The 12,658-nt window shown below is 38.7% G+C and overlaps 1 protein-coding gene across 1 annotated transcript in view; it reads left to right on the forward strand.

The window, feature by feature from the left end:
- Positions 1-1,140: 1,140 nt before the first annotated feature.
- Positions 1,141-12,658, forward strand: part of LOC139147116 (AKT-interacting protein-like) — a 37,703-nt gene continuing 26,185 nt past the window's right edge. Inside the window, exons 1-2 of the mRNA XM_070718019.1 lie at positions 1,141-1,281; positions 6,567-6,640. Coding sequence (XP_070574120.1) covers positions 6,617-6,640 — 24 coding nt within the window. The 5' untranslated portion in view covers positions 1,141-1,281; positions 6,567-6,616. The remainder of the gene's footprint in view (positions 1,282-6,566; positions 6,641-12,658) is intronic.

Raw genomic sequence — 12,658 nt, forward strand, 5'->3', positions numbered from 1 at the left:
ATTTTTATTGGTAAGACCATGCACATTCCAAGAACAGATAGTGATATTACTTTGACAAGAAACTGAGGTTTTATCTTGACATATTTTAAGCTTTGGAAAATACTTGCCAGCAAATTTACACATTAAAATGGTAAAAAATGTCTGAAAGACAGTGATTTTTGCAAATTAAGATCAAGTACACTCTACACCATAAACTAAGAGAATAATGTCCATTGTTCAATGAATGGATAAATGAATTAAAGGGGAAAAAGACATTTTATACTTGACTAACTTTAAGTAAATAGGCAACCCCTCGATTTAGAACAGGTCATATGAACTGCTTCATTATAACTTTCAATTTTGGCATTTATACCAGAAATGCGTTCATCCAATCTCGGTAGAACACTTGATACAGCAACAAATGCTTTCGGGAATTTATTGAACACTTTGTTCAATAGAGTATCAAAACTGGTGTTACATGATTTGACATCTGAGTCATTTATAAGGTCAAATTTTTATACCAACATGAATAATAACTGCACTGTCCTTACATCATCACAATTCTCTACATCATCTACAAATACGTGAGCATCAGCCAAGGTTGTAGCCCTGCGTACAGGTCTGTGTGTTCCCGGCATTATACGGCCTGTAGTGGAGGCCGTACAACGCCGGGAACACACAAACCTGTATGCAGGGCTACCAAGGTTGGAGTAAACACCTTCTTAGCAAGTCTATAAGGATACATCTTAGTTGGAGACAGAACTGTAAGAATGGGTAACAGTCTCAGTGCTAGTAGGCTGCCTTTCGTTTTTTTAAAGATAAATGTATACCAGCATTCAGTTAAAGTCAAATCTACAAAATGCGAAAATGTCTACGTAAACGAAGAAAAGTGCAAAGTATTGTCTGTAAAAATAGCAATTCAACCTGAAAAGAGACAAAAAAATATACATCATTATAGGAATGCTTTCAAGACGCATCCTTTACCTTCAAGTCTAACAAGGCTTCAAAACGTGGTCATAAAATCACCAACTTTATTAAACTTCTTATCAATGATAATAAAAATTCAGCCATGAAGATGGATAGCACAACATAGGATTCGGTTTCTTGGCAAGACTTGAAAATTCTGCCCTCTATGTCCGAAGTAGAAATATCACCCACGATGCAGTTCGTCATTCACCACAACATGGCGTTTTCTCTCAGCTGAAGGCGTACGCCCATTACACACCAACGCCGCGTCTCTCGTAGATTTTCCTCGATATTCCAGTTGTGTGATAACACGAAAACTCGTTTCTTAATTTGAAGGTGAGTGAAATATTACGGCTTTGTGCATGTTCTCAGCCGTTATCCCTATTTCGCCAAAGTGATCTTTGTAAATTCAGGATGTTGTCCCAGGTCAGGCGACCTGTTGCAGTTGCGAACTCGTACGTATTCAGTTTTGCCGGCTAGAAACGTAAACACTGCGAAGTTGGCTATATTGAATGGTATCGGGCCGGAAAGATCTTGTCAGTTCCCGTTCTGTGCGGTTTTTACGCCATCACATACTAGTATTTGGTCACAGAATAATTGAATTGACAGCGCTCAAGGTTTAATATTTTACCAGGGTGATTTTCATGATGTCAGATACGGATGTAACTCAAATTTCGTGCATGTGCCAACTTGGTTTTAACTGGAGGTGGAGAGAGACTAATACAGTTGGTTATGTTGCGTAATTCCCCCAGGGGCTGTTGTCTACTTATATGTTTTAGGTTTCAGTGTCTGTAGTATACCGCCATAGCATTGTCAAGAAGGAAGGCGTTACATTTAGTATCTTTTCTCGGACAAACAGTTAGGCTATACATCATCAGTGTACGTAGTTGTTGAATGCAATCATTGGCATAGAGTTGAATGCTCACTAGTATTCCCATGCACAGCCACTCCACAAATACTGTGGAGTGTTTGTGTTCCATGGGTCTACCAATGTGCACCCATTATGATCTTTTGCCGTTAGATTTACATTAAATACATTTGTCACATTACCAGTTGATGATGGAGGCAGTTCTACCTCTCTCCCAAACATTCACTAGTCTGGCCTCCTATTTCACATCATAGATATGTTTCGTCACGAGATGGTGAGCAACGACTGACCTCTGTTAACAAAGTTCAGATGATTATGAATTCATCATTTGTGTTTATGTTTACAAAAATGATGAAGACTTTTAAGAAATTAATCCTTCAGGTTAGTTTGTGTCTCAAAGGCCAATCTCTGTGCTGCGACTGCTTTTAACAAAACTTGATGATGGGATATCTAACATTCATCATGACTGAGCCATGTCTGTCAGTTCAGTTCATTTCATTTCATCTGAGCCATGTCTGTCAGTCTCTACCGATAGTCAACCTTTCTCTTTGATAGAGAGGATTATATGAGAGTTTGATGGTGCCAACATCAATGCAGATATAAATGTTGTCAGAATCAAGGCAATGTAATCATCATGGGCTGTATACTGCATAGTACTGTATGGAACAGCATCAAATGAAGCCATAGTTATATCAGAAAATTAGTAACTCTCATTTGCACAGTTCTTGGAAACTGTACTTATAAATGGTCATTGATGAGTAATATTCATCAATGACCATTTATTGATAGATGAAATTAAATTTGAAAAAGATGAGTTAAAAAATTCTTAAGCCTTTCACCACAGCAACATGTCAGTGTCTCTTGAATGGCATGAAGTATGATCAACGTGATCTACAGCAAACAAAACTACACAGCAGCTTTCACTTTTGTTTGCAGTGACTTTTTTTGATTGTGAGATTTTCTCAACCAGTTGTCATGTTGACATAAATAAAATAACATCTGCAAGTGATATTTGCAGAATGTATTATAGTCATGAACCGTATTGAGTGCAGTATCTTTATGAAATGCATCTTGCAGATACGGTATTGATAATAACAATGTGTTCCCCTACCAAAGTCTGAAGCCATCCGTGATCATAGCAGTAGTATTATGAAAGAAAATTTTGTCCAGTGAATCCTGGTACTTGAAAATCCTCAGATTATGTGATGACAATAATGTGATGTAGTGAAAAAACAACGAGAATCTGATTGTACATTGATCAGGTCACAATCTGAATTCTCTTGCAAAGTTGACATTTTTTGATTGTTTTTTCCAGGTCTGTCATGATAAAATATTCTTTAAAGAGACATAACATTAACATCAACAAACCATGACCTACTTTGTAAAGACACAGTACAATGGTCAAGTTTTATTGTATTGATTGTTTGAACTTATCAAGGATCTCATAGAAAGTAGAGGATGTGCATTTGTATGAAGGTTCTACTGTGCCATTACAAAGATCAATTTTATTGCTGTTCATCTCCAACAACTGATGATGAACTTTGAGTGAATCAACCTTTCATTGCAAGAGGTCACTTTTGTTAGTAGATTGCTTCCAAGGACAACCTGCACCAAGGTCAGAATCTACTCTCTGATGAAAGGCTGACAATTTTGGTTTTTCAAATCCTCAGAGAATTGATGCATCATTGTCAGTAAACATGTATGTGTTCTTGTATTGAATTACTTGTAGTGTGACAACAATGACAGGTAGAATACTAAGGATTCAAACATGGCCTGACTACTGTCTTTGCAGTCTTTTCCCAAGATATTTGTGAGAAGTGGCTCATCTCGAAGAGCGCTCAGTAGTGTTTCTTGTCCGTTTAATTTCATGACATAATAGTTTCTTGGCTGCCTACTCATCATATCGCAATGCAATTCATTGAAAATAGGAGTTTGGCGATGAGATCAACCCCTTGATGAACCATAGTGATACTAAATTTCATGATACTGCAAACAAATGGACACCCCAACTGACAACTTTACATATGATGTTATGTTGTACAATTTTGTACAACTCAGCAACCAGGACTGACAACATGTTAGTGGTTGTATGGTGTGCCTTACCATTGAAGTGTCTTCAGTTGAAGCTGAGAGATATTTCTGTCAGCTCAATTTCCATGATGACTGACAGCAGATATAGATAAAAAACTTCAATATTCATGGAGAAGTAAATTGATGATAGTCTGAATAGAAGACCAGTCTTTGCAAGATTATATTTGCTTTTAACTATTCCTAACTGACAGTTTAGAATAGGAACATTCTGCTTTGATGAGTAACATTTGATCTCAGCTCAAAGGCAAAACTGAACTTAGCAAGGGTTTTCCTCCTATATTATGAAGTATATAAAAGAACAACAGTGTTTCACCTATAATCTTTTATGCATGACATTGAAATAATATTAACCCACTCATACCAAATGTAATTCTTGGAATATTCATTAACTGTACACAAGCAGTGACCCATGGATAACTGTGTAAAATGAACATTTCTGGTCACAAAGTCATTAAATGGTTTTCATTCTGATCATAAGGCTTTGCATATAGATTTCAATGATAAATAGAACAAAACAGAATTGTAATAGTATGCATGAGATTGAGAAATGAGAAATATTGTCATACCAACACAATGTATATTGTGCAACCAGAGACAAATTTGTTGCGTTGCATTGCCTATCTCGTTCATTGCATTTTTAGTTGTGTGATACATGTAGCTCAACTGTCAAGATTCTCAAAATATCCCTTGTATCAAACCATACAAACACAAATACATGTCTTTATAAATTGTAATCCAGCAAGCCCTTTTGGCTTCAGTGAGGAGCATTATAGCTAATAGTTATGCCATCGCATATTTGCTTTTTATCCAACTTGTCACCACTTCACCTTTGCCATTTCAAAAAGGAGTCGTGTGTTACGCCAGCACTGAATACTTCAGCAGAATAATTCTTTTATAGTCAGTATTTAACTTGTTGTAGCCTGCCATAGGATCATTGACACATATCTTAGCAATGTGTTCTCTTCATGGCTTGCAAATCAACCTGTAGGCCACATAAAAAGAATTGTTTCAGATAACCTGACCTACCCCATTTAAAACCCTTGAACCCTATGTTTTTGGCATTTTCAAAAGTCACCCTTGATTTCGCGATATTTTACTGTTTTTGACAGGTCACACCCACATGAAAACTAGACAAGTTGTCCACTGACCAACCTACCATGTTTCCTGATAGCATGTTAATGGAAACACACACAACTCTTTTATCACTTCATGACACATTGACATTGGAGGCTTGGTTTTGATCCTAGTGATATAAGGGCCGTTCACATTAGCCATAAAAGACTAGGCCCTTGTCCTAGCCAGGTTCGTGGCCGACCAAAAAACAGGTGTGAACGGTTTTGGCCGGCCACTGTCCGGACAATTTCTGTCCTAGTCGAGAGGGGTGGTTTTGTGGCCGACCCAGGTCTCTGGCCCGAGCAGTAAACAGCGTATGTGAACGCGTTTTGTCCGACTCAGGTCCCAGTTGACGCCCTGTGTAGTTGACACTAAGTATAGTCTTTGACCTATTCGGCAATTCAGTATCATTTTAGACATGGCGAGTCGGGGGCGAGTCGAGGAGTCAACTGGGCTACGGAAGAAATCAAGTGTCTTTTAGGCATTTGGAACGAAGATATGGTGAAAAATCTGATGGACGGCACGTCGAGGGATCGAATCGCGTACAATATCATCTCACAGCATTTGTCAGAGCATATGGGTTTGATCGTAGCCCAGATCAATGCAAACGTAAGATGAAACATTTGAAGTCAGAATTCAAAAAAGTTTCTGATAATAATAGGACAAGCGGTCGGGGAAGAAAGACCTGTATGTTTTACGAAGAACTTAGCCAGATTATGGGCAGCAGACCTGCAGTAAATCCCGCTGCAGGCTCGGTTGTGGACAGTTGCAGTTTAGGCTAGACGGTTAGTTAGACACTACCAAATGATCTAGGCTAGGACAGCGTTGAACGTAATGTGAACGCGGAACAAAAGATTAGCTTATCTTCTCACATTCTGCCGGATTAGTTCTGGCCGGCCCTGGGCCTAGATGTGAACCCCATAATAAATATGAACATATTAACCTGTTGATTCTTAAGTGTACAAACCAGCTGACTTGTTCTGCATGTGAAACACATGTGACCCTAGTATGCCATGAATTTCAGTTGTAATTTCCAAAGCGGTGCAAAGGTACATGAAACACACCTATTTGTTTAAAGGTCATTTCATAGTGATATCAACATTTTTCCCCAACTATGTATAGATGTTATGTAAGTTACAGCAAGTTGTAGCTTTGTCATCTCAGTGATGTTGTACCGGTACTGTAGAGTGTAATGCTGAGTAGCTGAAGTCTAGCTGTAGGTAAAGAACTTTGTCAAACGTCATTTGCTTTATGACTTCTGAGGTCTTACAATATTGACAAAGTTAATACTCAAGAAAGAATCTGTCATATTGCATTTCAAATCAGACACAATATGTGGCACATACATGTAGTATCCATGGCTATAAATAGTCGGTAGTAATTCCCACACCGGCAATGCTGGTAAGATGACTCAAAATCATAATTAACGTACATGTACATGTATAAGTGATAATGACTGTACATTATACAGAATGCAATTAAAGTAGCCAATGTCGCATTGCTTATTTTCATCCATATATATGTTTGTTTTTTTAATTCTGAATTTCAGATTGTCATAGGTGGATTTATCAATGAGGTAATAGTGGCAGAAAGTCCACCATGTCTTCAACGTCTGGTAGAAAAGTAAGTCTCCCCTCTCTTTTCCTTGCACACCAATATTATCTATCATAAATTTTGTACCGCATCATTTTTGATAACCAGTTTTTAAAGGAACAATCAGTGTAATGTTCACACACTGGATTACATATGAATCTTATACCAATCCATTACATGCATATGAAATAGCAATTCATTCTCCTTATGACAAACTGTGATTTTGTTCATGTATATGAACTTGAGAGACGGAGCTGAACAGATTACATGAGCAGTCAGATTGTATCATCAGTTCTTGCATCCCTACATGCATTCGACAAAGTATGTCTGTTACACAAGTGTATGTAGACACTTTCAAGACATAATATTTTATTACAGTATAAATGAGCACAAGCTAAATTTAACCCACCATGGGCTTGTATAGTTAATTAGAGGTTTGTGTTCCAATGAATCCAGACAATGGGAATTGTTAAGGTTCACTAATTAGTGTAAGTAAGAGTAATTGAATGCTTAGTAAGATGGTTATCATTTGTCCTTGTAATTCTGCTGATACAAGCTACATGTACATGTATGGTAGTACAGCAAAGGACAGTTACATATTCATACAAGCTACATGTATTGTAGTACAGCAAAGGACAGTTACATATTCTTACAAGCTACATGTATGGTAGTACAGCAAAGGACAGTTACATATTCTTACAAGCTACATGTATGGTAGTACAGCAAAGGACAGTTACATATTCTTACATTCTGGAATCAATAGTAAATTGAAAAGTATAAGAAAGGAAAGCAATGTTTGCAATCAAGTGCTTTGGTGTGAGAAAACTGTGTCTATGTCTATGTGTCTTGAGAAATTCTGGTACTAGCCCATAATGTGTCATCTATGTACACATCAACAAGATACTAGTGAAATGTCACAAAGCAATATGCAGGGTTAGTAAATGGTTTTTGGTTCCAGACACTGGGATTAGGTCTCATGTCCAGTACCAGGGGTTGTACTGATATTGTCATGCAATGGGTTAATAACCGGTAACTCTCGGTAGGGCCCTACCGAGAAAAATCGATGAAAATGGGCGGAGCAAAACATAACTAATATGGTTTCTTTGTGAACAAAAAGTAGCAAATTAAAACAGCTGGTTGAACACCTCCAAAATAGAACGTGCACGCCACATACTGTAAACATTGACTGCACGGTGACTTTACGTATACTATTTCACCCAATTTTACGGTTTACTTTCCATACGTTACATCCACTCATTTCCCCAATAGGTTTTTCTTGAACATAGACTTTTTCGAAGTCTTACTGGAGCAGAGGTTCGGCGCGGCGTCGCCTCGGATTTGTACAAATCGTGATGACGTTGCCAGGCGATCGATCGACACTCCTTAGTTCTCATGCGTCATGGTATACGTTTCTCGTCCGAAAACGAAGCGTTTGTCATTGTATTCAGCGCCTTTTTGAATGATTCAACATAATGCATATCATGACAGTGGCAATAGCTATCCGCATCTTTGTATACGGGTAAACGATGCAGAAATCGTAGAAAATGTAGTTTTCTGCCACGGGATCTATTATCGGGGTTTTCCTCGGCTCAGTCATAGTATATAAGTGTACATCACTCTTGCAGGGAGTCTTGATTGAAGATAATAATGAAGCACCGTTTTGTCCAAACGCCGTCCTAGAAATGCCGCATTTCAGGAAAGAACGGAAAAAATCAAAACAGTTCTGAAAGAACAGCAAATTCGCCTACTAGATGTCCAAATTTATCGAGTGTGGTTATTTCAATGGACGACGGACATTTACCACAATGCTCAACGGCCAAGTCGTCTACCAAATTTTGTAGAGCTTTTGTCTTACAAACAATCCTTTCCTCGTTCGACCTTAGTTCAGCGAGGCAGGGCTGTGTCTCCATTATAAAACGTAGTTTTCCACAGTTCTTGGATGGTAGTTGTAGTTTCCTTTTCAAAACTTTCGTTGTCTCATGAACTCGGCGCTGTCGGATGGGAGGGTACCGACGACTATTCCCCGGCTTCGATTACAAGTTTTATGGTGACCGAAATGAAATGTGGTGTCGATTTGTTGTCTTATGATTATTTCAAAAAGCTTCTGAAAAATACTTATTTTAGAAATCAAACCTGTTAATATTTAATCACCAAAATAAAATCAGAATAAAGTGATTTCATAAATTCTCCGAGCATTCGTTTCAATGTTCATCCCTCCTTATAAAATGGTGAGTTCTAGTATTTCGCTACTTTGAACGATCCCGCCAAAATCGAGTGCACTGCACTTCTACACTCTCCACGCAGTCGCGATACTATTCATTACAAACGCGTGGTAGTCAGAGTCAGACTGCTAATCACACTATGTCAGCTGGCTTTATGAAGATAGCGGTCACTGATGAGCACTAGAGGTAGCCACGGGAATTTTCTTTGCCAGGAATGAATTGGAGCTAACTGTGATGGGGATCGAGCGCGGACATTTGAGTGCAACTTATGGGACTGATTAGTACGGTGACCTCAGCTGCCGCCGGCGACGTTTGTCAACTCGACGTGTGATCACTGAGATCAGTATAAGTGACCCAGCACAGTGACGACCGAATATGCCGAAGGCGATTGCAGGCGTCAAAAAAATCCCGGTTTTGTCAGCACATTGGAGGCTACTTGTCTTTTGAATTTTGACTTTGTTCGCTTTGTGTTGCATAGGCATGCACGGCTTTAGATCGGGAAAAAAAATGTATATCACTTTGGAAACAGCTATAAAGAAGCGATAGTTACGCATATCGCATTGCGATGATTGCGCTTTCAACAGTACGTTGACTAGAGGGTAAAACTTGACATTTGAAAAGAAGATAGAAGATATACAGACAGTGTAGACAAAGTGAAAGATCATGCCAGAATTTGTGCTGGTACTTGTCCGTGGTCTCAACCCGAACATACCAGACGTACTTTATGCCGGGCATGAATGACAGTATAGGCCTTCCTGTCTGTAAAATGTACGGCTCAGGTAGGCCAACACAAATGAAAACGGTCCTTTCAGGACCAACAAATTTTCCAAAAAGAGAACTACCGAATCAAATGTGTTTGCATGTATTTGTTATACACAGTGTGTGTGCGTTTGTATCTTCGGTACGCTCCGAGTATTTGGTGTTTTTCCCCGCCTTGAACAATCAACGCTACGTACGGAAAAAGTAAACAACGTATCGCTAATGACTCATTTGCAATTTGCATATCATGTCAATCATGCAGATTCAAACTGAACATCGAACGTTATACCGGCGATATTACCGGCAAATATTTTATCCTTTTTCTGGTTCCAGACGTCATTTCAAATTTAATTTCGTCAGAAACCAAGTATATTGTGCCCCAAATACTTATACACATATCCCTCAATTTCCAAGAAAAAAATTAATCGTTAGATTTCTTAATTAACGGTTTTTATGGACGGCGTCCAGAGCGTACCGAGTACGTTTGAATATCCCACCATTATGACCACTCTCGTAGGTTCTCGCGCTTTTATACGGGAGTTGGGGCTTTAATAACACATTAATATCAGGTGAGCAAAATCAATATTTTCAAAGTCAGGTCCATACATTTAATGAAAAAATGTGCTTATTTCATACCAAGTTGCAAATCATACACATGTAAATGGTGTACATGCATACCAAGAAGTACTTGCAGTTTACCACCCGAGTCCAAGTTCCTCAAAGCTGTCAAGTGATGCATTGAAAAACAGTTCCTGCAGTTTATGCAATTCAAGGACAACTGATTAACATTAAAATAACCCCAGTTTCTGTTTCCTGTATTCATCAAGCCATGGAAAAACACTGCTGATATCAGCTGTCATGCTACCCGGTACACACATTCTTCCAAATGGTTTTGAAAATGTGTCACTTCCCAGGGTAGAAAACTCTAGTATTTTGCCAAAGTATGAAAAAAGTTCCTTATGGAAATTCAAGCTCAAAGTTTAAGCCAAACCATTCCTTTCCTACACATATGCATGAACTGTATAATTTGACCAAAGTTTAGAGCCAAACCATTCTTTTCTTACACATATGCATGAACTGTATAATTTGACCAAAGTTTAGAGCCAAACCATTCTTACACATATGCATGAACTGTATAATTTGACCAAAGTTTAGAGCCAAACCATTCTTTTCTTACACATATGCATGAACTGTATAATTTGACCAAAGTTTAGAATGAACAACATGTAATAGGTCAGATTCATGTCAGTGCTTGATATGGGTTCAAACTAAATAAAGATTCTGGAGTTGCAGGTTTTGTTATAATACTGAACAATATTAAACATTCTACAGGTCATGTGCCTATAATATGAGTGTTACTTAAAGTTACAAGATTTCAAATGATTGATCCAACCAACAGTTAAATTTCCACTGCTTTGAATTTGAGAGATGCACACAAGTTTTACTGCTTGTTTGGTTTTATGACAGATACAACAGACATTTGACTGATGATAATTTGCTATTTGTCCATGGAAGTTGTGTTTGGAATGAAAACATCACATACAACAAACACATGTAGAGTTTTCGTAATATGGATTGAAGCATAAGCCAAATTTTATGCTCACAGTTGGACAGATTGTACAGTTAAATTAATTCAGTAGTAGCCACTTGTACTAATAGTGACTCAGTACAGTGCTAATGATTTATTGTCCCCACGGACACTGTCCAGGGGGGGGGGACTTATAGGTTTGGTCATGTCCGTCCGTTGCGTGCGTCCGTCTGTGCGTCCGTCCGTCCGTCCGTCCGTTCACGCAGATATCTCAGACATGCCCAGGTCAATTTCTTTCAAACTTTGCACAAGGATAGTACCCTACCCCATACAGATGCACGTCGATTTGTTTCACAATGCGATCAAATTTGGCCGTGTTAGAGGACTTTTTAGTTTTCATCTCCATAGACTCCTATGTATAAGGCAGTCTCCATAGACTCCCATGTATAAGGCAGTCCATAGACTCCCATGTATAAGGCAGTCCATAGACTCCCATGTATAAGGCAGTCCATAGACTCCCATGTATAAGGCCAAGAAAAATGAAAATTTAGTTTCTCATCGTATTCATATTGCAAAAAGGATGCAGTGACAGAGTTTTTAGTCCCCATGGATGAAGTCCAGGGGGCTTATAGATTGGGTCATGTCCGTCCGTGAGTCCATCCGTTCACGCAGATATCTCAGATATTTTGACAAAATGTCACGTGACCTTGGTGACCTTTGACCTCAAATATATATATTTGTCCATAACTCAGTAACCACAAGTGCTACACCCTTCATATATGGTATGATGGGACAGCTTATGATGCCACATATTGTACCTCATTAATTATGCACATATCTAATTTTGAGCAAGCCAATCGAGCTAGAGGTCTGATTTTTGGTATATAGGGATAACTTACCAATACAATTTTTTTGACAAAATGTCACGTGACCTCGGTGACCTTTGACCTCAAATATACATATTTGTCCATAACTCAGTAACCACACCCTTCATGTATGGTATGATGGGACACTTTATGACGCCAAATATTGTACCTCAATAATTATGTGCATATCTAATTTTGAGCGAGCCAATAGAGCTAGAGGTCTGATTTTTGGTATATAGGGATAACTTAGCAATACAAATTTTTTGACAAAATGTCACATGACCTTGGTGACCTTTGACCTCAAATATACATATTTGTCCATAGCTCAGTAACCACAAGTGCTACACCCTTCATGTATGGTATGATGGGACAGCTTATGACGCCACATATTGTACCTCATTAATTATGCACATATCTACAGTGTTCTCCACGAGGGGTTTTTGACGGGCGGTGCGCCCGGCTTCTTTTTGTCGCCGCCCACCTTTAATCTCGCCCGCCCACCTTTTATCTCGCCCGCCCACCTTTGTTTTCTGTAGCCTAAACTGTTTTCACTGTCAGTTGTCCGAACAATATCTGAAAGCATATTGAATAAAAATGACAGCAACTGACAACGTCGTGTAATAAAGAGGGGCCGTTCACACATCTGTCGGTTTGTTTTGCGACTGCATGCAAT

This window comes from Ptychodera flava, chromosome 13, assembly GCF_041260155.1.
Source record: "Ptychodera flava strain L36383 chromosome 13, AS_Pfla_20210202, whole genome shotgun sequence".
NCBI lineage: Eukaryota > Metazoa > Hemichordata > Enteropneusta > Ptychoderidae > Ptychodera > Ptychodera flava.